Source organism: Dermacentor andersoni, chromosome 4 (assembly GCF_023375885.2).
Source record: "Dermacentor andersoni chromosome 4, qqDerAnde1_hic_scaffold, whole genome shotgun sequence".
Lineage (NCBI taxonomy): Eukaryota > Metazoa > Arthropoda > Arachnida > Ixodida > Ixodidae > Dermacentor > Dermacentor andersoni.
Window position 1 is genome coordinate 182,390,831 of NC_092817.1, and position 27,686 is coordinate 182,418,516.

The 27,686-nt window shown below is 46.2% G+C and overlaps 1 protein-coding gene across 1 annotated transcript in view; it reads right to left on the bottom strand.

The window, feature by feature from the left end:
* Positions 1–27,408, bottom strand: part of LOC126530633 (uncharacterized) — a 38,913-nt gene extending 11,505 nt beyond the window's left edge. The window contains exons 1-5 of the mRNA XM_050177898.3: positions 26,650–27,408; positions 21,044–21,439; positions 18,860–19,150; positions 11,481–11,873; positions 3,282–3,535 (exon numbers count right to left, since the gene is read on the bottom strand). Coding sequence (XP_050033855.1) covers positions 3,282–3,535; positions 11,481–11,873; positions 18,860–19,150; positions 21,044–21,439; positions 26,650–26,859 — 1,544 coding nt within the window. The 5' untranslated portion in view covers positions 26,860–27,408. The remainder of the gene's footprint in view (positions 1–3,281; positions 3,536–11,480; positions 11,874–18,859; positions 19,151–21,043; positions 21,440–26,649) is intronic.
* Positions 27,409–27,686: the final 278 nt, after the last annotated feature.

A 27,686-nucleotide genomic window follows, 5' to 3' on the forward strand; every position in this document is an offset into this window, starting at 1 on the left:
CGTCATCGGGCTAGTACAGGAATGTCGCTGGGGGGTCTCAAATCGTGTCGTGCATTTACCTCAATTTCTCGGTTACTAAAGCTCTGTTCGCGATTATATTGACGCCTTAGACGTTCTAGAGCATTGCTTTATCACTTTAACTTGACTTTCTGGTAACCTTTAGTGTCCCTTTAAATACCTCCGTTGCCTCAGGTTTACAATGGCTGTGTACGGCGCCGGTGCGGCTTAGCAAGCCTCTATTTCGGGAGATATCGTGGTGGGTGACATGAAGCTTTGGCCACAGCTTCAGAGGACATGGAAAAGTACTTTGGAAGCTGATTAAGCTACGTCCAAACGGCGCGAGCAGCGTATATGGTGCTTGTTCTAAAAGCGAGGCAAAATACGTATTCCAAGCTATCCAAACTTTCTGCTCATGAATTGAATCAGGATTAGTGTGGTTTGCTTTTCGTTATTTATTTTTCAAATATTTTGAAGTAGCCGCTTCTCACATTTCTGACTCAGTAAACTTCCTTGGTGCGGTCACTATCTGATTATTTCTGTCTAATCGCTCGCGCGCGTGCTCAGTTCCGATAGATATAGAAGGCTTGAAACGTAGCCGTTTTGTACATTGTAATACCTTGTAGCAAAGTTGTATTTTCACTAGTGACTCGCTTAATCTTGTGGACCGTCACGAAACATTCAGCTTCGACCATTCATGCGCTATCGGTGTATTCCGTCATTTATTGTGCTTAAATCGTTCGCATATATTCAAGTGTGCACCCATTCAATTATTGACACGTTGGCGACAGAGTAGGCGTTAGATTCCGTGTCAGTTGGAGTAGAAGTGCGTAAATACTGTGTGCGAAACGTACTATGACAGGAAGTGGCGCTACTACCTTTCACATTGTAAACAATGTGAACGAGTGGTACTCACTCTTGCCGATGATACAGGGCTGAGGCACTTTCTTTGAAAGTTAGTGATACAACGCTGGCGGATGAACGAATTTCTGTATCCTGTAAGAAAGCCGTACGTCTCCATATACCGGTATCACGTACGGACAGTTGCAGCAACGGTCCGCGAACTTGGCTAAACAGATTCATTCCATTCCTTAATATGCCAGTCACTATTTGTGCAGCCAACTACTGCACACGTCTCCAATCCGCATGATTCAATCCGGCGTGACTCGAACACAGGGCGTTAGCGAAAACATCAGTTGCATTTCCGACAGCTGATCGCACAGAAGCAAGGTCGAAGCGGCAATGGTTTCGTATTAGTGCGTTGTCGCTGAGGCGACGTGCGGCGCGCCGCCGAAAGCGCCGTCTCGTTTCTCTAGAATAAATTGCTCCGCGAAAATGGTTAATCAAGGTTTAAGCATACAGTCTAGATGAGAGGCTTGGACGTTATCCATGGATTTGTGGATAGAAGGGGCCTAATTTAGTGCGGGTGATATTTGAATAAAGAGCAATAGGGAGAATAGGAATAAAGAAGTGAGCAAACAAAGTGGAGTTACGTCTGACTCGGCTAAGTTGATAGCGAATCACGGCATTCATGTGGCAGAGGACGCCATTAAATGAAAATTTGTCGTGGTTGAACGTGGTCAAACCAAGTTTGCCGAGTGACAGCGTAGTTTTTCTTGCTTTGGGATAGGACACATTCGCTGCTCGGCGTCGTCAGCAACTGCCGCATCTACAAATTGCATTACAAGACAACACACAGACGCTGCTCGGTGCGGCAGCAGCAGCGAGCGAATTTACCTTCATGCTTCGTCTCGCCTCAACGCGAACTGAGCGTCGAAAGCACAGCGCATACGAAGCTACCAGGACTCGGCGCAGGTCGCTTTCAATATATGAGCGCCCACGCGGTGTACGCAGCAGCCACAGTTAGTGGCAGGTTAGTAAACTCCGTATTCAGAAATACATCTTAACTTGAAGCCCACGCTTGACTTAATATAAATTACGCCTGGTGCGAACGCGCCCAAGACGCTCACTGCGGTTCTTTCGGCGCGTTCACGACAGCTAAGTGTCGTTAAATCAAGTGAAGCGTGGGCTTCAAGTTAAGCTGCATTTCTGAGTACGGGAGTAAGTCCCAGTTTGGCTGTGGTAGAGCTTGAAGGTCAGATTTACGGAAGCAGGCGTTTTCTGGGTTTGTACCAGGACTAAGAGAGATATCGCTCTAAAAGCAGGCGAATTTCCCGGCTGTAGCGTACACTGCAGGTTCCCGCGCATACGCCACCCTCAGGAAAGTTTCTTGGGGAGGCTGTGCAATAAACCTCACAGCAACCGAGAAGTACTACTGGCCGAGAGTATTTCATTGAATGTCTCGAAAAGGCAGCTCTCAACACGGTTATAACGGCGCGATTTGAGGACAGGACACCGAAGGATGCACACAGAACAGTCGCCGATGTTAGCAGCGCTCAGGTACCCGCTACTGATCGTCATCAATACGGTTCCTGCATAGACAAACTGCATTGGCGAAATGTGCCGAGAAGAAAAATGCAACGCAGCACGCTATACCGGAGAGCTACTTCTCAGCCTGTGAAAGGACTTGCTGTGTCCTAACGAGTGATGTGTCTTGTGCGTCTTTCCTTTGGCCTGTGTTGCGCCATTCAAAACATGTGTTGCGGGAAAAGGTACATCAACCAGCTCAAATGAACACGCTGCTAATGTTCGGATATTTACCCATATGGACATGGCGTTTTCCAACACTTCAGGAGCTGCTACAAACGCTTTCCTGAAAAACGATGTCCAAATGCTGACGGACCAGCTAACGGCTAAGGCCGCAGCTCAAAGAGAACCCAGCTAAACCAAATAATCTGGTCGCAACAACGGTTCTTAAATAAAGGCATTTTTCTTAAAGCATTCTGCACGACTTTTTAGAGTACGTAAAAACAATAACAGCGACATCATAGAACTAAACAGGCCAAAATTACGGCAAACACCACTTAGCGTGCTTCGACCTTTCGAGAAATCTCATTGCGCTTTGTTTAGGATGAAATATTTTATGCCAACAAACGCTACTCCTCGTGCGCAGTTATTAACTGTCGAGTTCAAATTAGGCAAGCGTAAATAACATTGCAGTTATATGCGGAAAATGGTGCACAGTGCCCGAGAGCAAGTGGATCGAGCTAGCAGATGTTTTTCCGTGTGGCTCCGGCAAGCCGAGTGACGACAGGGCAGGAGCGCGCATGCCCTAGACAATTGTACGTGCCATATCGCTGGCACTAGACTCTTGCGCGTTTTGTAGGCTTTGGCGGAAAAGAGCAGTGATATTGCTCGATCAGTGGACATCTTCTATCACTTACCTCCCGACTGTGACGACGTGTGCAGCCCGCGGCAACAAGACCTTTCCGCGGTTGAAATGCGTTCGGCCGAATGTGAATATCTCGTAGGTTAGCTCTTCAAGCGAGGGGCAGTCGTGGGCTGCTTGCAGGAGGCGCCGTGCATCGCTGGTAGAGAAGCCACCCATCACGGCCAGCCGTCGTAAGGATGTTGTCCTGCTTAGGGCCTCCACCAAAGCGTCCACTACCCAGGTGCTCGCCGATTGCTCGAACTGCAACTAAAACATGACATACATCACGCTCCCATTCCGAACGCCAGGACATCGCGAAATTCCTTTGGAACGCTCGAAGCGGAACACTCAAGACAAGGCCTACGACGTTTCGCAATAGGAAACAACGGTCTTTGCAATAATAAAGACATGCTTTACAAATAAAAATTTACGTTGCGTAATGTGTGCATCGTGTCTGCTTTTCATTTCATATAGGCCCGCGTGATGCGTCTGCAGGTTCTTATTCGTTTAATCTTTCGCAGGAGGAGACGTTTGAAATGTTCCCAATTGATGGTTCCCATATCGAAGCCACTCAATAGGTATTGACCCCCTAAAATTCCAGCTTTATTAGTTGTGCCATCCTAGCAGATATATGATGAAGTGGTTCCGACGTTTAACAGCGAAACTGTTAAGGGGAGTGGCCGAATGCTTTTCGTGTTGCGGCGGCATGGTCGGTAATAAATTACAAACAACACCTAGCAACGCATCGTGGGGTACTATAACCTTAAGCTATTCCAAACTTTTCTGTCCCAATTCTTCAATCAGCCATCCATGATTGGTGAAAAAATCTTGGACCACCTCAACTTCGCCTGTACTCCCACGCGACGTCACGAAAACCGCGATAACGCCCCACCTGATAGGATGTGTGCACATTGATTATGCATGATTCGACCGAACGAAAGAAAAATAATTATTTCTCATTCGATGCAATTTTCGATAGTCTGCCATTGGTCAAACATTCTCGGGATGCGCCCACTTTGCCTGTCTGTGCCGCGACATCACAAAGCCGTGAAAACTTAAACTGTCAAAGTGACGTGCACACGTAAAACACGTAACAATATGCCCAACAAAACTGAATATTTTGCTCAATATCCGGAGGCTGCCCCGCTCAGAAAGGAATAGAAGATGGCTGCTTATCGATTGCTCTGGCACTATAGCTACTGGGAGCGATCACGCAGCATGATTTGCGTATAATAAACATTTTTCCCTGGCACCATAACAATATTGAGCCCTTTCGGCATGTATGCGACATTACTTTGCCAGCTATTCTTTGCTGAGGATCCCTTTTGGCGGGATATTTAACGTTACGTTGAACGCCGCCGCGATTTCAGACCATTCACTGCAAGCTCAGCAAGGGGAAGCGGATCAATCACAGACGCCGGCACCACCCTCTTCAGCCAGTTAACTACTTTCACTGTTCTGTCTCGGCCCCGTCGGATCCTTCTCCACTTGAGCGTCCTCCTCGCATCTTGTCAGCCAATTCGATAAGGTAATTTGCTCAATATAGGCAATGCTATTCGCTTTGAAAGCAAAAAAAAAGTAAACTCCTATAAACGAGGAGAGCGTTTCATAGGGCTACTCAGACAACCCTGTGGGTTACCGCCCGATGCTTGCGTCGGTGCTTACGTAAGTCTGTCGTCTGGAGATTGGAATAAAAAAAAAACAGATTGGAATAGTATTACGTTATAGGGCCCCTGCTTTGGATGCCCGAATCAGTTTGAAAACGTAATTATGACCAGTCATAAATCAAAAGTAACCGTGTACTCGCCGTGGTGGATATGGCGTCGTGTTGCTAAGCACCAGCCTACGGAATAAAATCCCTGGCCACAGCGATGCGAGCATTGTGCAAAAGCGCCCGTGTATCGTGCATTGGGTGCACGTTAAAGAACGAGGGTCCGAATTCGTAAAGCTTTTCGTTCGTAAGCGCTGTTTTTCATTGGCCTATCGCCTTCTTTAATAATATCTCCTACATAACTACTGGCTGGCACGTACGCTTTTAGCATTAGAACGTTTTGTGAATATGGGACCAGAGGTGGTAAAAATTATTTCCTGAGTCACCCACTACTGTGTGCATAATGAAATTGTAGTTTTGACAGGTAAATCGTAATACTTTTTTAAAAGTTACCCCTCGTATACTTCACTCGAATAAACAACAACTTCTTTGCATTTTCATCGCACTTTTTTGAGTGGCAGGTGGACTAACTAGCACGATGAGCGTTGAAAGGTACGAAGAAGTCCAAGCTATGTTTCGCTGGCTTGTAGTCAGGCACGTCGTATGATTGTCGGAAATGCGCGTTAAGTGATCCCGTTTTCCGCTTTTGAAAGTAAGTTTTCTGGATCATGTATCGTCGAGACACCGCGGCCCCGAAGCCCTCGCCAGCGTAGGCGGTATGCTGATCTTCCTCCTCTTCCGCCGTGCACCATGTCATTGGGGTTGCCCGTTCCTGACACACAACACTGAGTCCTTACACTGTCCGTCCCTCTGCACCGCTAATGGCGCCCACCAGCGATGAACTTTAGCGATGGTACAGTTTGCGTCTTGGTAGCAGCTTGCTTGTGCTCCAGCGACAGCGGCCGGCAGCGTCCAATTTAGCCACGCTCTTCTAGGTGCACTAGGGCCCTCAACCTGGCTGGCTTGTCGCACGCGCACCTTTATTTATCATATATAGTGGTTATCTTGAGATTCCCATTGCTTAAGTTTGGTTACCAATATTCACCTTCGGACGCCATTTAAAGCAAAGTGTCCCTAAGCGCACCCTTCCAACCTCAGCCAGTTTTGTCTCCCTGGCACTGTAGAAGTGAAATTCAGCACATCTGACTAGGAGTGTCCTTCGGTGCGATAATAAAGGCGACTTTTTCAGGTGTAATACTTCTATTATCAATTTTAATTTTATCAGAAAATCATTTCTATGTCACGGGCATCACGTTTCAAATGTCTCAAAGTGCTGGCTGGCGCAATTGAAAATGGTAAGGATGCTACCTGCTTTTTCTGCTGTGCTAACGGAACCGGTTTGTAAATTAACAATTCGATATGTGATTTTCTTTTTAGTTTTGCGAGTGAGAGCAATGTTTCAAGGGCCACATAGCAGACACAGCTGTTTGCCAAAGTGGGGGAAGTAGGCTAATACCCATGTCACACGAGCAACTCGGATCTCCTTCAAACTTCCTTCCCTTAAAGGACCGCAAGGGAGTTTCACCTCAAAGGAGTTAGCTCCGTGTCACACGGCCTATAAGCGATCAAAAGCTGCCGCTGGGGGCCCATTCGGCGCTGCTCACCTCATACGCAGTCATGAAGGAAACACGTTATGTATTGCTAAAAGTCTTGGGAAAGACGTGAATCACTCATTCCGCATGCGCGAGACGTGCGATCGCGTTGACCAAAACAACAAAAGATGGCGAAGTCAGGGCAAACGCAGCAGCCATTCCGAGAACGCCCGGTGCGAGACTCGAATGTAGCTGCTCAACTCAAATATCTTTGTCAGTGCTGAAATACTATATTATATGCAATAAAAACAGTTATAATTGCTGGTAAAAGTGAAATTAATAAAAATGAGGGTTATTCCTTGACTCGAAATTCAAGCACGCTGGGAACAAGAGTACTCCCTTCAGTCTGCAAGGGAGATCTTCCATCTGCTTTCGCTAGGAGCTTCCCTAAACTTCCTTTGCTAAAGGGCTGCCGTGTGACACGGCGCGCATCTCCCTCGAGATAAAGACGTCCTTGGTTGGAGGGAGTTAAAAGGACTTTAGCCGCGTCCGTGTGACAGTGGTATAAGTATGCATTATGCATTAGAATCAGCTACCGGAAATCATGCGCGAAAATAAGCTGCATGAAGGGAAGCATCTTTCGTGATCGAATGGCCTCGTGGCTGCCTATAAATGGCAAAACAGCAGAAATTTACACAAAATTTCAAACCTCCGTGACTCTGAGGAAACCACAGAAGTTCCAAGGAAGCTTGAAAATCGATCCACGATAGACGCAAGGTGCCACAAATCTAAAAGGAAATAGAACAAATGGATGGGGAAAGTTGACAGCCTTAATCAGCGAGCACCATCTACTCAGGTGACCATTTTTCAAAAGGGAATGACTTCAGCTATTTACTTGATGTTGTACGGATAGCGGGTCATCGCATTATTGTAGTTTACTTTTTTTTAAATATGGGGTTTTACTTGCCAAATTCATGATCTGATTATGAGACATGCTGTAGTGAGGGACACCGAATTAATTTGGCCACCTGGGGTTCTTTAACGTGCATCTAAATCTAAGTAAACGGGCGTTTTTGCATTTCGCCCCATCGTTAAGCATGAGGTCGCGGCATATGCTTAGCAGCGCAACACCAGTTGTTTGCTTTTCATAATGTGATCAGATACTGATAGATCCGGCTGGCATTGTGCCGGCAGCTCATCATGGTAATCGCTTGACGAGTCGAAAAGGTGGTGGCGTAATTCGAAACGACCAACAAGGAAAATCCAGCAACCAAGAAATGGCTGGCGTTTCTGATGAAGTCAGTTTGCTGGCATCGAATTACACTCGATGAGGTTCATTAAAGGGACATGCAGGTTGCGCTCCACTAGGAAAAAATTCGCAGCAACTGTGAGTGCATGTACGAGACATGTGAAGTCCCGCTTCGTGTTTGCAGAGTTTCTTAGAGAACAGTACCGATTACACAAAATATAAGCCGTCAAGTGTTGAAAAGGAACGTAGTGTATGTTTTGTTCAAACCAGTATTTTTCACATTGCTTTGCAAAAGGTACTGCTTCATCTTTATGCCACTTTTTAAAACCGACAACGATGTCAATGTTGCAAATTTCACCCACATTTACTTCCTGGCCCTGAGATCAATGTAAGGTCCACGTTCGGGTGCTTACCCAAAAAAGGGCCAGATAGAGTGCATGCTGCGTTTATAAATACTTCACAGCGGAACATTTCTTGCCTCGACGAAGTGCTGGAAGAAGCAAGTACGCTTCTGAATTTAGTCTCCTTTCAGCCCCTAGTAGCGAAAACGCGTAGTGTATATAAGGCAAGGGAAAACGAACCAGCGATGCTTGAAATAGAACATCCGATTATGGGGCCTAACGTACGAAAGCTGAAACCAAACCAAGAGGGATGCCGTAGTTGTGGCCTCCGAATCATGTTCATACCAGGCTCGATTCTTTAACGTGCACCTAAATTGCGCAAAGTACCGGCACCTAAAATACACGCGCGTTTGTGCACTTCCTCCTTCTGAATGCGGACTCCGCGGTCCTGAATCGAACCAGCAACCTCGTGCTCAAACACAACGTCACAACTACGCAGTTCTTGCGTTGCCGCTATAACGCTTGGACTAGTCGCGCCAGTCGGGTAAATTGTGATAATAGTATTTGTACAGTAGATTGTATAAGAAAAATCTCGCTGTTTTTATATTAAGTGATTTATTGGATAGCCATGAAAGAGCATAGACTATGATGGCTCTACAAGTCCCCCGCAAAAACAATGAAGAGTGCTAGGCTACGAAAAAAGTAATATTTAGAAGTAGTGTACACGTTTCCTCGCTACTTTCGTGCACGAAGACCGGGCAGATAGACGAATTTTTCTTGCTATGACGGCCGCTTTAAGACATTCTTACTAAATGCGAGGCATTCTTTACTCGGTAGCTTCTGTTCAGCCTGTGGTCTGTCGGGCCTCGTTTGCAGCTTCTATTGCGGAAATAAAGATGGGCTTCGTAGCATGATTTGAAATATGGCCTCATTTGAAACGGAGCATACAGATGGAAGCTCTGTCCATTACTGGTTAGAGCGTTCGAGTGACGACTTTGTTATTATGTGCAGTGAACAAATTAAACATATACTTCCATATGTTTTGCAAAAGCAGGTAACACGTTCCATTGTTGCTACTACCAAATCGCTCGTGCCGTAATAGACCCTGAAATGGATTGCCACGCATTCCATTGCTATTAAGGTGAAAAACTAACCGTGCACTTAGGCCTAGAAATGTTGTTTATTTGTATTCAGTTCAATGTTAAATACAGAAATATTTCGGAGTTCTAGGTGCCTGCTCACCACACAGTTTCGCAACCTTAACTGCGCTGATATATCTGGGGCACGTTGAACATACAGCGTCCGAACTATCATGCACGCGTGAATGGCCCCTAGATGCACCTTGCGTGTATTCGCGGGCTTCTTTCACGTTGGGAAAAACACATTTTATGTCGCTCAACAATTTTTTCAGTGACACTTTTCATTGAATTATGGTATTTGAGAAGTTGAATAATTTGTTAAGAATAATTATGGAATTATGAGGAATACAAAAGATATCTGAGTATTTCCAAGCGACGGACAACATTACCTTGGTTCTGTCCAGCCACGTGGTATTTGCATATTTTTAAATGTTGGTGCATCATAGTTGGAACACCCTGTACATGAGCACGTATGTAATGTAAACTTTCTTGCGCACAAAAACGTTTTAAGATGAATCTGTTCCAACTAGGCCGACTCGCAGTTATGCATGACAACATGTTGTGCTTCGAAGAATTTATCAGCCCCTAAGTATTACTTCAGTCTCTCAAAATTAAGGCAGAAGAACTTATCTCGGGTATCACTTGACATACCGATGATAATGCGCAGGTCTTTGTCAAACAGTTGGCGCTGACTCAAATTTTTGTTTTCTCTACTCAAATCCACGATGAACAAGAGAAGATGTGTAATTTTCGATAGCCTAATTTTTCTCTGCCGCTGAATTAAAGACAGCGTTTCAGTGCAATATACCGATGGCAAGTGGTATCCTGGAGCAGTTTTTGATCCACGTTCGCTAAAGGCTCATCAACCCGACGCCGATTTCGGTCTGCCGACTGTCGGAGACAGCGTTTTTTCCTTCGTGTCGGCGCTCTGTCACACTGTACCGACGTCGACAATCTGCCGACGGTCGAGGGAGAGCTCGGCGTCGGTACGGTGTGACAGAGGCGCCGACACGAAGGAAAAAACGCTGTCGCCGACAGTCGGCAGACCGAAATCGGTGTCGGGTCGGCCTAGTGTGAGTGAGCCTTAGGGCTTATCATATCAACCACTTGCGCACCATATTAATGTACGTTGCAGGGAACTATTACAACCGCGGAAGTTTCTACCCGTTGGCCTGGACTATAGAATAGTCTGGACTATAAGATAAATGGGCACTGCAAAAACGAGCACTTGGAGAGACTACTATCTGTTTTCAGTTGCGATATTTAAGCAAAAGCTCCGGGGATATCGGCATGTAATTCGATAACCACGAATGAAACTCCAGCACACCAGCAAACAGAACTCCAGCAGAACAGAACTCGGCAAGTAACGCATTGAAGCTACCACTGATGAAATAGAAACTACGCCTATATGGTTATATATCCGCTGGGAGGGTTTGCCGTAAACATGTTCAAAGTTTGAAGCAGAAATGTGATTTGTTTGGTGCAAAATTCAAAAGAACATTTCACTGCTCGAAGGAGAGTTTTATGGTGTCAGACGGCCACTGCGAAGTTTCTTACAGTGTCGCTAAGGAAACTACAGAAGTTCGATCTTTCTCCCGCAAACTGTCGAAGATCACTTTCTTTTTTGCAGGAGAACGGATCTTTCATTACTCAATGGTTTTCAAAGTTGTGCTCGTGAATGCTCCATAAGTAAGCGTTGATAAACTTGTGAAGTGCTAAAACTCTAATTAGCCTATGGGTTGCACTAACTTTAATGGTCCTTCACCCTTCGCAGGCAAAGCTTTAGCGATAGCATAGTTGTCAACGCAGGAAGGCGGGCTTGGTAATTTCTGCAGTTTGTATTTATATTATCGCCGCAAGATTGCGGAAAACACGCACAGAAAACATGGAAACATAGAGAAAGAGCAAATTGATGTATACAGCACTAGCTAGTTACACCTTTACAGCTCCTTTCTTTGTGTGCATGTTTTCTTGAGTTCTGCGCTGGAAATATGAGCACAAGGTTTAGCGCCAGAAGCCTCCCATTCGTGAGCGATTGCCTCCAAATATACGCTCCCAGCGGCGTAATACCGTAACCCACCGTCATCGTGAAAGCGTCTTCCCGTTTCCGCTTCACCAAATGCCGCCACAATCATTAGCACGGAGATAATCAGGCGTCGGATAACGCCAGGAGTATTTCACCTTGTACGCGTTCACGCAAGGGCCAGCAACGATACGAAAGGTCTCAGAACAGCACTGACCACCTTGGGGCTGTACATTTCGCTCTGTCGGTGAGCCCGTCCGCCGAAGGCGAAGCTCGCGTCCTCCAGGCTGTCGCTGCCGGCGACCAGTTGGGTGAGCGACGCCGCGTCAGTGGGGCGCAGAGTGAACCCCTGCAAGTCCAAGCGGGCGATGGCGACGGTCGCCGGCAGCGCCTCGAACACGAGGCTGGCATCGTGTTTGCGCCTGCATTGGCTGCAGCATAGGCTCAGCTCCTTCAGCGCCGAGGCCCGGGTCAGCCAGTCTTTGAAGCGAGGGCCGTGTCCGAGCGAGATTAACCTGCAGTCTGCAATGAGGCAGGCGATGGTCGCGTTTGCTTCCAGGGCTCCCAGCAGCGCTTTACCGGCGTCCAGCCTCGACTTCCCGTAGTCCATCTGCGTAAAAAGAAAGTTAACAAATAAAAACTCCAACAGCAGTTCTCGAAACATGCGTATGCTTTAGGCAAGCGGCGAATTATGGACTCGCACTGGGAGAACAGTTTCTTTTATTAAAATTGATTTTCCTAGAAGAATTACCAGCGGGAACTATCGTGATAGTGTGTGCGGGAGCTGCAAGCATGACGGTTCGACCAAGGCGGCAACGGTGCAGTGCGCAGCCAGCAGGTTTGCTTGAATTTCGTCCATCTCTCGTCAAACGTGTTTTAAATATGTATTTAGTTCAACAAAATATTTTGTTGCGAAAATTATCAAGAAGTACGCATACGAGTAGGAACACATTGCTTTCGTCCGTTTAGAAAAATACGACTGCTTACAAGTTCAGTGAGGTGTAGCGTAATAACGCTTAAGTAACTTCTATAGCCACAAGCACGAATATTAGGCAAATCCACATACGTTGCCCTGGTAGAAATCGCAACGGCCACTTGCTAATTTTCTTTTGGAAACTCTGCTAGAATGTTTTGTCGTAAAGAAAGCTTGCGAAGCCGATATATGTGCACATTTAGTGCAGCAGAGGAAACACTGACAAATCTGCTACGCAACATTCCTGACTTCGAGAAAAAGCCCACTGGCACGGTAAATGTTGTACTCCCCGTTGGGCCTTCGGAAACACCGGAGAAAATTTATCCGCGGGAAAAACTTGCTCATTTACTTCCCATGCATAAAAAAAGTTATTTGGTATTCCGGATATTCCATTAGCAAGTCTTTAAAGCTACACATAAAATTGGAGAAAATGTCCTAGCTTTCTTGAGCGCGTTTTAGCGAAAGCGCGATATAATTTCTGATGTGTATATTCTACATAAACACAACTGGAAAACTAAATATGATCTTGCGAAAGATTGTAAACGTTGTCATGCTAGCATACGCGGAGTAATTTGTATCCTTATAGAAAGATTAAAACTCCTCCCATATTCGTACCGTTCCGGCTCTGATGACCTCGCGTCATGTGTTCATTCAGAAGAGCCACTTCAGAATTTCTACGTTGATTTATTGGAGTAATCCCAGCAGGAAGGTTTTAAAGAATATTCACTTCAGTAATTTTTCGGTGATCTGATGGGTAAACTTTGTACAGCCTACTATTTTATTACTGTAAATTACCAACCTAATTGCGCCATCAGGGCTGACTATAGAAATGAATAGAACACTTCGAAAACGCGGGGTATTGAGTTTTCGCCCTTTTACTCAATAGGTGTCCACTAAACATTGAATTGGAAAACGAAATTTGGCATAAATGACAACTGCGCGAGACCTGAGCAGCCAAGGGCGCTATAACGTAAGGCTATTCCAAACTTTTCTATTCCAATTCTGCAATCAGCCCTCCACGATTGGTGAAAAACTTTTCTGAACCACCCTCACTTCGCCTATCTGTCACGCGACGACACGAGAACCGCGATAGCTCCCCATTTGATATGACGCATACACACTGATTATGCATCATTGGACCGAACAAAAAAAAAAATAGTTATTTCTGATTCGACGCCTTTTAGCCATTAACCCTTGGCTATTGGTCAAAAGTTTTCGGGCTTCACCCACTGCACCTGCCTATCACGCGACGTCACAAGACCGCGAAGACGCACCGCGTCGAAGTGACGTGTACGCGTTAAAGATGCATTATTATGCCGAACAAAACTGAATTTTTGAATGAATAGACGCAGGCTGACCCGTTCCGAAAGGAATAAAAGATGGTTGGCGTCCATCGCTCAGGCACTGGCTAGTCGCACCTGCCGAGAGCATGAGTTTATTTGCGCACAATAAACCTTTTTGCGTGACCGTGTAACGCTTGCAAGCAATTTCGACACATTTATAACCTCGTTCTGCCAACGCTTCTTTGCTAAGAATTCGCTTTAGCGGCATTCTTAGCCTTACGTTGCATGTCGCCGCGATTTTTGACCAGCCACCTCAAGCCAAAGAAAGGGAAACCGGACCAATCGTAGACGCCGGCACCACCCCCTTCATGCGGTTATCAATTTTCGGTGCACTGGCTTGGCCCCATCGAATCTCTGTCCACTTGAGCGGGCTCCTCGCCTCTTGTAAGCCAACTAGATAACACAAGGCGCTCACTGTAGGCAATGTTATTCGTTTTTCAAGCAAACAAAAGTGACCTCCTATAATCGAGGATAGCGTTTTGTTCGTCTGTTCACACAACCCTGGGGGTCACCGCCCGACGCTTGCGTCGGCGATTACGCAAATCTGACGTCAGGAGATTGGAATAAAACATATTTGAATAGTTTTACGTTATACGGCTCCAAATGACAAAAGTATAGATACATATTTCATAGAAAGGTGACGTATATGCGGACATCACATACTATAATTCAACTAAGATTGCGATGAACTCTTTATTGTGTGCTGTTATCGAATATTAGAGTAGAACAAACAAGGTGAAGAGAAGTGTGTCTGTGTTCGTCTGCTTTTCTAGTGTTATCTTATTCTTTACGCTACATTGTACTATAAAACATGTTTTTGCAAGGCCGAGATGGAGGTGCAGGTTCGTTTCGATTTATAAGGAGATGTATCGGTGCGTGGTGAGAAATTAGTTCAGGCTAATGTGCTTAATATCTCGACATGCAAAACTTGTTTGCACCTGTGAGAAACACTATACGTGGCCGAAATATGTTGGTCCCGCATAACCAAGTACCGAAATTCTAAAGGTGCACATTTCTGCTGTCATTTGAGGCGTTCATTGTGGTCTAAATCTTTAGAGAGGCAGCTCTGCCGACATTAGTCGCGTACAAATCTGCAAATCACGCGTGCATAATCCCCTAGTAACAAGATCACACATTCTTGCGGCTGCGCTGATTGTGGGAAAAGAATGCCAGACACTGAATCCGAAATTTCGCGCTGTGACGAATGCGCTGTATTTCCGAGCTGAAGGTCTAACCCTGGTGCAACAATGTTTAAATCTAACTCCATGTCACGAGACGTCTTATTGCACTGTTAATATACCAGGATTAAGTCCGGGCTTAGCGCCGCTTGTCAGAGTTCTTTGCATTATGACGTGCAATGCACGTGACATATATATGCACCTTGTACATGTATGTATACTTGACTTAACTGGATCTCTGTCCTCTGCTTTAATTCCCTTTTTTTTCATCCCTGCGCAGTGTAACAGGAAGGAGACATATTTGTTGCTCCGACCAACTTCTCAGCTTCGCACGGTTGCTAGGAGGAATAAGAGAGGTTATTGAAAATCGAATGGCTGAACTACACGTGCCCAGAAACGTGATCACCGTTCACTGTAAAAAAAAAAAACGATATAGGGCGGTTTTTCCAATGACCCTCGAACCGTAAATGAAAGCAAGCCATTTGGTAAGATCTGGTGTATTGAAGCAATATACTTAGTTGTGTCGGGCTTCTAGAAAAACAAACCACCCGCCATTCCAAAATATATTTCGGCTCTTTCGCAGCGCCTCGTGGACTCGAAATCTGAGTAGCGCTAAAAGCATAAGGATGGATCAAAGCTACAGCATATGACGTCAAGTTTCGAGTGCTTATTTTGAGAACGTACACATTCTTGTCCATACACATCATTGTGCATGCGAAGAATCCTGCTGTGAATGCCAGTTCTAACAGATAGCATCAGGGATGCAATTCTCGAACATTCGTGTCCTGATTTGTCTACATTTGCTGCTTCAATTATCTTACGTGTTAGCTCCACTCTGACTCTTGCCACGGCGCTGCAGCGTCAGGAAACCTGCCTCATTTGCGGCCTATGGGAGAAGACTTGCCTCCTTTTGTCACATTTCCTAGGCACGTTTTAAACATGTTGCAATAAACTGAATTTAAAGAAAAACTTTACAGGCGTGTTAAGTGCGGCCAGTAGCGTTGTCTTCATGCCGGCATAGACTCGAGAAAAGCGGAACAACAATCAGACGCCTCACGTTTCATGAATCCGCGCGCAAAAGCACGTTTCCGGCTGAGTCGGCAACCTCTCTCCTCGTCCGTCACGATGTGCGCCCGCGCTTCTTTATGTTACCACTCGCAATTCGTAGCCAAATGTGCCGCCCGCCGCCTTGGAGTCTCGGCCGCCCTAGGAGACAGACACGTCGCTCACACGGCGGTATCGTTCGACCATTTTCGTGCACATGCGTGAACCTAATATGGCGTCTCTTAGCAGGCAACGGTGCGGAAGTTACGTAAGTGGCTCGGTGGCAGAACCTCATTTCTCGTGTTTTGCTGTGTGATTGTCTTAAATCTCCGAAGGGTTCTACGAAAAAACTGCTCCCTATATGAATGCACTGACATTCTTGGGGTACTCCACCGAATTTTCGAAGGCTATACCTACCTGTCTATCGATGTATGTTTTTATCTGACCATTTTCCCGCTAACCTTGGTCACTGTGTAGTCCACGGTCGAACGGTTAGAACAGCAGGTTGCTGCGCCGAGGGAACCGAGCCCGAAACCAACCGTCGGACGAACTTGTCTCACTGAATACGTGGCAATGTGTACGGATGTGCCACTCTTCAGCGAACCCCTATCCCGCCGACATTGGTCAACGTAGATGCGGAACCGGGTGCATCACGCTCTGCAAAGCAATTCTTTGACGCCTACTTTGAACGCAGGGTGTGTGCCAATCGGTCTGTGCTGGTCTTCAATGAACTTCTTTGACGCCAACTGGGTATACGTTCCAGTAGGCATGTGCCTCTCTTCAATTACAAAAAGAGATCCTTTAAATTTCTCAGAAACTGGACGCAACCGAAGCCACGTCTCACCGATTCCTCAAGGACACCAACCAAACGCTTCAGCAGGCTGTGCCACAAAAGCACTGGGTATGTTCCGCTTTGCAATGGGCGTCGTTGACGCCAACGATTTAGCGAGCTGCGCCATTAATGCAATTGCCATGTGCCGTTCTTCACTACACGCTCACCAACTTGACTCCCTGTGTGACGCTGTGTGCGCGGCAAGCGATGGAGCAACCCTCGTATGCTGGGCAGCATACGAGAGTACATTAGCCACGTGCCTACGCTCCTCCCATGTCCACGCGTTGCGTGATGCCACCGGGCAAGAAGGGGGTGCTCCGCGTGCAGCCGCCTTGACTCTGAGTGATGGTGGCTGTCGCTCTCAGGGATAGATCTAGTACGCATAAATATCCGATTTAGTGGACGGACCGATGGCCGTCGCTGAAGCACACGTGGTAGTGCATCGCACGCGTAATGCGCAGTTTGTGGGTTCGGTTCCCACGTGGGACTAGTTATCGTTTTCGCCATGTTCATTTACACACTCCTTCATTATTATCTGAATTTCAAATACAACTGCCGTTATTTAGTGTTACTTTCCTTGGCTTCGTTACCTGCTGGCTTTATATGGTCGTGATAAATTTGATCTGTTTTCCTTCTCTCTCTCTCTCATATATATATATATATATATATATATATATATATATATATATATATATATGTATATATATATATATGAGACAGAGAGAGAGAGAGAAGGAAAACAGATTCAGTTGTTCTTTATATATGAGTGGGCGCGTTTCACCCTCTAACAAATGTTATCGCTCAGTGCGGGACGCGCCCGCACGTATCAGATGTTGCTGGAATGTTATCGATGCTCCTATCCGCTGTCTGTTATCACCGAAACTTCTGTAATCTCATTGCATGCATGCGCGTTGTAGAACTATCTGGAACACACGCGGGCACCAGCGATTACTTCGGGACCTTCCACGAATGATGGATAGAAGCTGACGTTCTTGACCCGCTGATCAGATTTTCGACGATCGCCGACTGTGTTCGCCGCCATCATTGCGCTTTAAGTGCAGCCTGTTATTGTGGGCACAGGCTCGTCCAATAAAAGTTACTTCCGTCTTTCACAGTATTGCTAGTGTTCGTTACCGTCACTACCACGTGACAATGTGTGTGTGTGTGTGTGTGCGTGTGCGTGTGCGTGTGCGTGCGTGCGCGTGTGTGTGTGTGTGTGTGTGTGCGTGCGTGTGCGCGTGCGTGTGTGTGTGTGTGTGTGTGTGTGTGTGTGTGTGTGTGTGTGTGTGTGTGTGTGTTTTCGCTTCGAGCGCAGCGGTGATACGAGACTTCTCATGACGCGGCCACATTGTGCACCCTCTTGGCGAGGCGGCGCTGCTCGCGATTGCTAGACTCGCATTATGCAGTGCTTTCACCACCTTCGATGCCAGTGCTGCTCGCATCGAAGCTGGCAATGTCAACATCACACGTGCAAGTCGATCGCGCAGGCAAATTTTACGGCGACTGAGCGCACAGGCTTTGGCTGTGCGAAATGTTGAATATGTTCACCTACAGAAGGCGACCGAGTCTAATGCAAGATACATGAAGTTTAGCACAGTTCTATTTCTTAGCGTGAAAGCGACACATACAATGCAGGACAAGACACTGTCATTCGGTTGTGGCGTATTTGCGATGTAATATAGCACTATGTCAAAGCTCATACAAATGTTACAGCGTATTCTTCCCAACGGGTTTGAGCAATAGTTTTCTGGACGCGGACTGTGGAAACACACTGGAGCGATTATTTCGAATAAAACAGAAGGAAAAGGAAATTGCACACCGCAGCGTAAGCGCGAGAAACAAGGGCAGAAACAGGGTAGACCAATTGCACTAGATACAAAACATGTCTTCCCTGCGTCTTTATTTTCTTGCGCCTCACTTGCAGCATCTGGTACCAACGAGGCCAAATTTCTACCTTTCTTTCAAACTAAACTGAGTTTTTCTGCGATTTTTTGCAAACAATGTAGTTACATCTTAGCACGATGTTGTTCTTCGCAGCATTATGGTGGCAGCAGGCGAAGGAGCTTGCCTGCTCCATCGTTTAAGATAAAAATATGGAGCTGCAACGTGCATTTATAATTGCTCCTCGAGGCTCCTCGCACTAACACCGCACTGCTGCACGGTCTGCGTTATGAGTGGATTTGTTCCGTTTAAACGATGTTTAAACGCCGTTTAAACGCCACTCACGTTTACGTAGAGATCCGTAATCCTGAGCCTGGAAAGGTTCCGCGCACGGGCCACGCCTTCTGCCAGCGGCTTCAGCCACACGTCCTTCTCACCAGACAGCGCCAGCAAGTCCAGCGAGAGCTCACGGAGGTTTGCCGACAGCAAATGGCCGACAGCTTTGCCGAGCATGAGAGAAGCAGACTCGCTAAGTTCGCATCGGCTCATGCGAAGGCAGGTTAGCGAATCACTCGCTCCGATGTTCGCGCAAAGCATCCGGTCGAAATCGGTCTCGGCCGCGAACAGGTCGACGACCTGGAATGTTGTAATGGTGCTGATTAGGCTTCAGTTGTCGAGCAGCGGGTGATGTATTTAAATTCGTACTTGCGCGCCCATATGAATGTGATAGAGCGCTTGCAATTGACAATAAAGTTATGTGAAAAGTTTCGTTTCAAGACTGGTTTTTTGCATGGAGTCCTTGTAAAAATTGTGCTTGATGTTCGAGTGCATCATAACGGAAAGTTAAATGAAAATGGGAAACCAACACACAGTCACTAGAGACAAACCTTAATCTCCAGAAGCACTTTTTTAAGTTGGTACAAATATTTTTTATTCCCGCAGTATATTTATGGGTTAAATTGGTTTGTACGTATGGTTTATGGCGCGTGGCATGAGAAATGGTTCTTGCCTATTAAATTATTAAAGGGCACGTGAACCAATTCTGCAAATTTTAACATGTTATCAATAAACTTGCACATTCCGTGCCTAATTGAATGGCCAGTGGCGGTGTGCTTCTTCGTATCTTGTGGGCTTTTTTTCAGGTTTGGCAATTTTTTTTTATATTGGGCTTATTTGGCAACAGAGATTGTACAAGGAATTTTTGAGGATGGCATATAATTTTCTCACTGTCACTTTTGCTTGAAAGATACTGTTAAGTTTAAGCGACTAATTATTATTAACTGATCGTATAACTAGGCGAAATAAAAAAATCTGACGTGCTCCAAACGACGGAAAATATTACCTTGATGTTGTCCAGCTCGCATAATAATAAATTTTGGTACAAGTTAGGTGGGACACGTGGCATTTTTCTTCTGCGAGAACGCGTACCCGCCATTCGCCGTCGGCGGCAGTGCTACGTAGTTATACATTTGTCGCAACAGCTTTGCTTAGGCCTCAGAACAGACCACATGACAAGCCCCTGTGAGAGGCGCGAGCAATTTTTTTTTATACCAGCCGCATGGAATATACACACAGCATACATTGGTGTTAAGAAAGTAAGCTCCCTCACTACTTGAGCAGTCTAGCTACCAATAGTAAACACTTGTTCACTAAGCAGGTATTCAGCACTACTATAGTCTTTTACATATTCGAAGCAACCTGGCCCCCGCATTGCCAAACGACCCCGGATTCAAAACTATTCCTCCGCTTCAACGAGTTGAGCAAGTGCCACCTTTCGGCTGAAGAAGACGCCGCGCTTCTCAAGAATTGCCGTGTGTCGTCAATGAAGCGCAATGGCCATTTCTCGATACGGGTGGCGCTATCGCCGAGTTTCACAAGTCTAGGTGCAATACTGAGTGGAGAAACGTTCTATAATGCGAGGGTTAGGCTTTGTCCCTGGGTGCCATTATAGCCATGTTTTCTATAGCACCGAACAGGGCGACGCAATTGCAAACGTAAGCGTTGTTATTTTGTGCACTTCATCCCTTCCCATAAACAAAGATCACTGCTTTTGCTATTGAAGCTATTGAAGCGTATTGAAGAACTAAATGTATTTCAACCCAAAACACTTCTCATTTACTCACTTCACCTGAGAACAAGTAGGATATTTATAGAAACTGTTACATAATACATGCGCTTATGGTCCTGTACGTTTTCTTTATGCCATGGATAGCATGAGACGCCTTCTTATAGTTTATAATGTTGCATAAAGCGTTAGCTATTTTTCGTTGATGACTCGATACGTAATAAGATCGATGAAAAGCTAATGGTTTCGGTGCTTTATTTATTAAAGCAAGCCTATTCTCAAGAGGAATGCAAATTAGCGATTGTTTTTTCTTTTCAATGATCCATAATGTTATCATTCGTACGACACAGAGTGCTGGCCCACTGGTTTCTGAATTTCTAATTCTTCACTTGAAATAAGATGTTCATGTATTCTATTTGAAGGCGCGAAGGTGTGCTAGTAGGAAAAAGAAAGGAAAGCCATACCTCAAAGCGCTCGATGCACCTGTGTATGTGCAGGAGAAGCAGCAAGGTCATGGCTGCATATGCGAATACCATATCGTCTTTGTGCGTCTTCTGAAACTCGAAGTCTCCGACCCTGCGTATGGCATGCTTGCCTGACATGACTTCTGTCACTTCAAAGTCCAACAACCAGAGGACGGCGTTGATCTCCTCCAGGTGCCTGACTAGGTGACAGAGTGTAGTCTGCGTCCAGGTGCACCGTAGAAGTACTTCCAACCCAGCTCCACCGATGGCAGAGTGCAATGGCTGCAGTCCATTTGGCACTAACGACAGCTTTGCCTGGAACTGCCGCTGGACGTGGTTGAAGAGGCTGTTTAGCTTGGAGATTGCTTTTTCTTCTTGTGAAGGAGTTTTTCTGCACTGCGCGGAAGCAAGCACACGAAAGGGGACGTCGATCAGGCCCTTAAACTCGTATCAGACAAAATGCCCCAGACAACGCTAATCGACACTCAATGCACGACAGCCTTCTTAGCTGATAGGCGATACCCGGTCACTCATCGATGCTAACTTCATGAAGCATGTTTTGCGTCGCAACAATGTTTTGTTCAGATATATATTTGACACAACAAAATTATTTATGCTAACGCCTCAGTTGGAGCAACAGTTCACTCTTGAAAGCTAGATTCCGGAATTTTTTTCTTAGAGGACAAGGTGCTGCAATATAACGGCGCTGCGAAACTTCCAAACTGCTGCAGTACTACGGCACCCCACTAGGTTCATAGTCCCGTTTACTTCCACTAGCAAATCTGTTGTTGTTTCCGCAATACTGTGTTTACAGGCACATGTCAACAGCACAAACAAGCAGAAAATATGCTAGCGGGTGACCTGGCATCCTCACCCAAGACATCAGTAAGTGATCTTGACTTGATGTATAAATAAAGTTGGGAGTTGGGAAACAAGCTATCCACTCCGTTTCCGCAATGCCATTAGACTGCTAGTGAAAAGAAAGACGATGACCCCATCGGTACCAGCACGTCCAGCAGGGCCTTTCGGGCGACGTAGGCACCGGACCATATTACAAAAAGGCTAAGGTCTATCAAGTTGCCTTAACAGTGGCTTTTAGTTACCTTCCTCTGGCCGAAACAAGCCGTTATGCGCATTCTTCGACATTATGTTGCTTGGTGGCCATTTTCAAGCATCACCATTCAATAATCACCATTTAATAAAGTATTAGTTTTTGTCGGACAGAGCTTTGTTGCTGTCTGGTTCTTCACCATCACTACCGCATGACAATATATGTCCTCATATATATCCTGGTAAAGAAAGTTGTGAGTTCTGAAAAAAAGAATAGACCATGGACTTCCGGACGCCATTAAATTGCCAATGCGAAGAAGGACGGCCCCACTGGCGCCAGCACGCAGAGCGAGAGCAGGACTCTACGTACCGCCCAGGTGGCGTATCATATTGCACTGAGGCTGGGATAGGCCTCAGGAACGCGTTGTCCCACCTAGTTTTGAAAATTCTGTCGACTGATGCCCATCGGCAACCACCACATCTTAATGCTTTAGCGCAGTTAAGGTAAATGACGCACTTTCCGGTGGCTATGTTTGTATGTATTTAATGGCTTTCCCGCCTACCAGAGTAAAAAAAAAATATGGAGTTTAACGTGCCAAAACCACTTTCTGATTATGAGGCACGCCGTAGTGGAGGACTCCGGAAATTTCGACCACCTGGGGCTCTTTAGCGTGCACCTAAATCTAAGTACACGGGTGTTTTCGCATTTCGCCCCCATCGAAATGCGGCCGCCGTGGCCGGGATTCGATCCCGCGACCTCGTGCTCAGCAGCCCAACACTATAGCCACTGAGCAACCACGGCGGGTACCTACCAGGGTCACGTGATGGTCTGTGATGGAACGGGTAGCGCACTGGGCTGCTGTGTTGACGCAACAGAGTTCGAAATTAACCGGCGGATCAACTCGGGGCACTGAATATGTGGCACTGTTTACATACGTGGTGCTCTGTGTGTAGATTGGTACTGCAGTTCGAAGAAACTTTTTGACGCATACTTTAAAGCACTATGTATGTGCCCGTCGGTCTGTGCTGGTCTTTAATGAACCTGTTAGACGTCAACTTGAGTCACCGGGTATGTGTCAGTAGGTGTGTGCCGCTCTTCAATGAACGTCTTTGATGCCAACTTGAGTAACTAGGTATATGCCAGTGGGAATGCGCTGCTCCACAATGACGAAAAAACATACCTTAAATTTATGCGATGCTGAGTGGTATCGAACCCACGTCAGAAGGGTTCCTCAAGGGCAGCAACCCGATGCATTTGAAGGCTGCGCCACAACCAATGACTCGACGGATGTAGCGATTCATCTACTGCGTTGTACGCTTCCGTTCAAAAAGACCAGTCTTCATGCAGTGCGTTGGTATCCCGGTATAGCTCTCCCGGAATCATTTTACTTTGGCCTACCTACCACGTAATTAATCTATAGGCCGTGGCACACAACGTAATTCGAACCAAACTCAGTTTCATAACTCCGCCCCAAAGGTGGGTCGTGCGGCGTTCGCTTGAACAAGCAAGCGCTGTGGTCCAGTCTCGGTTTTGTCGCTCAGTTCCGGTCGGCGGCTGTACTGAAATCCCGAGAGTTCAAACAAAGATCAGCTGCGCGCACCAGCACCTGCCACAACTTCGCGCCTCTGTGGCAGCGTTACGCAGGTGGACAACGCACGAGACGCCAAGGAATGCTAGCTCGCGTTTGAGGTAGCAAAAAAAGATTCAAATTAACGATCCTTCACGCGTTTTTCATCTTCCTGACGGTCAAGTTGCATGAGTGCTGTACTTATCCGCTTTTCTCCTCTTTTATGCCTATGACTGGTCATTTCACTCAGTTTTAACAGTGTGTACCGCAGGCCACACATGCCGATTTTTGTCGCGCATAATTACAGGAGAATGGGCAATTAAAAATGTATCGTTAAAGGAGGCAAATGTTGCCATTGTAGAGTTGATGTTGCCATTGTAGAGTTGAAAGCGGCGACAATTGCAGGTATTTCCACTTCGAAAAGCGCAATCGCATGCATGCGATTTTCGAGTGGCGACGACGAGAGATAAAATTCCATCGGAACTATACGTAAAAAAAAAAAAACAAGAGCGCGGTAAGTATTCTGATGGTGCTAATTATTACATGGCAATTAAGAAAGTTTCCCTCTGCAATGACTATATCTTAATAAGGTTTGTTTTGTTGGATTTAATAGAAGTGATATATATACACTAAAATATTGTTAGGGTAACAAAGGTACATAACATTTCAAATTTTTGTTGGAGAAGACTTCTTTCAATAGAACAAAGGACACTTTATTTAAAAAAATATTATCACAGTTTCGCCATAAGCTCCAAGCAATGAGTGCGGTGACAACATGTTAGAAGACTACACCAAGTGTAAGACTCATAGCTGTAGTGACAGTATGAATTGAAGCAAACGCAAGCTGACAAAGTAAAAACGTGCTGTCGTCCTAGGGGCTGAATCCCGCCATCGGACAGTGTCATTCACGTTTATTAATTAAAGCCAATATGTTTCTTAGCGACTTTAGCAAGACCTTTCCGTATCGGGTATGTTTTACACGTCTTGCCTGGGCTGATCCCAGAGGTAGTGCGCAGCCGCTCCAATACCATTGCATCATTTTCACGATCGAGTTCTGTTATTGTTTTGCACTTTTGATATTTATGTGTGAGAAGGTTTAAGATAAAGGGCCTACGATGTCGGTGTTCGCCGACATTTGTTTGTGGACTGCCGTTCTCAAAATTCTGAGGAATAAGACCTGGCCTAAGCAACTGTAGCGATAGAATGGTGTGGCCGTATAACCCGTACATAGCGCATGGCATACAATATGGCCTTGCATATAGCATGACATGGCATAGAGCCTACATATACCTAAATACATGAGGAACCTCACGGTGATGACGACGGCAAAAGTTTGCTTGTAGTGTCCATATATTTACTATCGCCATAAAAGGACGTTTTTTTGTCACTGTTGATGGCCACAACATTTTCTTGATTCCAGCAGAACTGCGACCCATACGGTAAAATGAGAAATGCGTTATCAAAACTATGAGTTGAATGAAATGTGGTCGTCTTTTTACTATCCTCAATTTATCATTCCATGGCATGTTCAGCTGCCAAGCAAGTATAAGAAGATAGATCTTGCGTGCATCAGTTAATTTGTCTTTAAATTTTTTGAATGAGATACAGCTGCAATCGGAGTGAGCCGTGTAGTTCATAGCATCGGTATAGAAACTTCTGGAGTGGGTCACGTAGTGCAGAATTTCTTTGCACCAGGTGCCTCCTCAGTCCTCAAATCTGATATGTTCCCGCTTATCTGTACATCTATAATCTGTTCCAACCGAGCATTTGGTGTTTTGGATTAGATGACGATGATTATGATAAAGTCTTTATTGGCCAAAAAAGAATATTAGAAATGGCTGCTCACTTAGACTGCCGTAAGCGCCTTGGCGCCGATGGCCTCCGGAGACCAAGCCACCATGAAAGGTGTAATTATGAGCAAACAGTGCATGAGTTCATTGAAATCACTCATACAGCACACAGGACAATATACGTTTCAATAAAGGACGAGCTCAAAACAAGCATCCGAGCCATCAATATAACATTTCATAACCCCTTCAGCAGCGGCAGTGTTAGTTTTGCAACAGCGTCCCTGGACATTTACTTTCGCAGGGCCAGGATGGTGAATCATGTTGTTTTGTGTAAAATTAGGGGAAAATCATAGGAAGATTATTTTTGTAAAAACACAGATTAAGCTAAAATAAAACGTATGTTACAAAAATTACACACCTTTGCTGTTTTTCTAAAGAGAATTCTTAAGAGCGTAATATCTTCTAAAGTCTCTTCTAAATATATGACATAAATTTGTTGAGATCAAGTCGAGCTCGCAAAGCATGTCCCCCTCCCCCCCACTTAAAGAAAGCTAGCGCAAGTACCGAATTTACAACTCGGTAATATAACAGTAAAGAACAATGGAGTTACACCGTTAACCGCATGTAATAATAAATCTAAAGAAGAGAAAAGCGATACTTTATTGCGCGATCTCAAATAAACCACCGACTTTTAAGTACGACTTTTGCAAGAACATCTTAGATATTGTAAAAAATTTCACGCGAGCTGCGAATTCCTGTCGCATTTGACCGATGGAGAAATCGTAAAAGTACGTCCTCGGGAGCTCGGAAAGTAACACAACGCGTTTCGTTCGCAATAAATTTTCTTTTATGAGAGTACTTGTAGGCATTATACTTCTACCTTGCACTGAAAAACGGGCGCATTGACGGCGGGCAACACCAGGCTTATACCGTATCACGACTCTATGGCTATAGGCGCGTCCGGTGCTTCACGCTGTTTTCAGTGCCCAGCGGCTCCGCGTTCTTTTCCACATGTCTAACGCCAGTGCATACACTGGCGCATTACAGACACGTAGTTAAGAGAATTGAGGCACTTGAGAAGCTTACGGTTATAACCATGGGTAGCTTTCGTCGTGGTAAATATACCCAACGTCTCCCGCAAACCTGCATTCTGCGCTGAAACAGCATCGTCGATGATGCCAGGAGAGATACCACTCACCACTGCCCTCATGAGCTGCTCGTTGAAGTCTCGCGGGTCGAAAAAGTGGGAGCGCCACTTTTCGCAGCCCTCCAGTGACGAAAGACGTCGCTTGGCGAAGTGCGCCTTTCTCGTCAGATCTCCCGGCGCATCGAGCTCGTTCGCCCGTTCCTCTTGGAAATTGCAGAGCGCACTGTCGTCGGACGGAAAGTAAAACAAGGGACGAGCCATGTGGTTTTCCTCGCGACTTTTTCCTCACCGCAGGCACAGACGTCGTCCAGCACAAGAATACGATTTCAGGCTCGAGATTCGGAAAGCTCGCCGCGAGCTGCGCGAAAAAGAACAGGTGGCTTGCGCGTGGTCCTCGTCGTCGTCGTCGTCGTCGCTGTCGCGAACTCGCACTTCGTCGACTCCGCGGGCGAAAACGTGCTCGCGCTGTCTGTGTACTTTTCGTGCAGCGAGGCCAGTGGCCGGCGTGTCCACAGGACTCCACAGTCGAAGATGCAGTCCCGCGCCGAGGCGCGGCACCAGAGATGGGGGCGATAGATCTCGTTAATCCACTGAGCGACAATGAAGATTTCTTTCTCTCGCCGTTCTGACACGTGCTGCCGCGGCACGTGACAATGCGACTGCCACAATATCGCGATGACAAAGCATCGCCTGCTGCTGCACTCTGCCGTGGCCTACAAAAAGGCACCCGGCAAACTGTCATTTGCTGTTACGATCGCAGATATGCGGATTCCGCCGCCATCGTACAGTCAGGCTATCGCCGGCGCACGCGCGGATAGCGCGATAATTATTAGAGGGTCTGCAGAGACTTCTAAGACTGCGTTTGGCTGCACTGCCAAGCGAAGTGGACGCACCGTCAACGCTCCGCTAAATCGGCTCGGTTGTGGAGAGCGTTCTGCCTCCTTCAGAGGCTGGCGTTGCGCGCACGCACTGTAGAAGCACGCTAACGTTCTTGCCGAGCTGCCTCGTTTGTGCACGGGTGTGAACTGAACGGACAGCCAACGCCAAGCTAACGCTATCTTATATTTTATTGGCCGCCGACTAGCGTC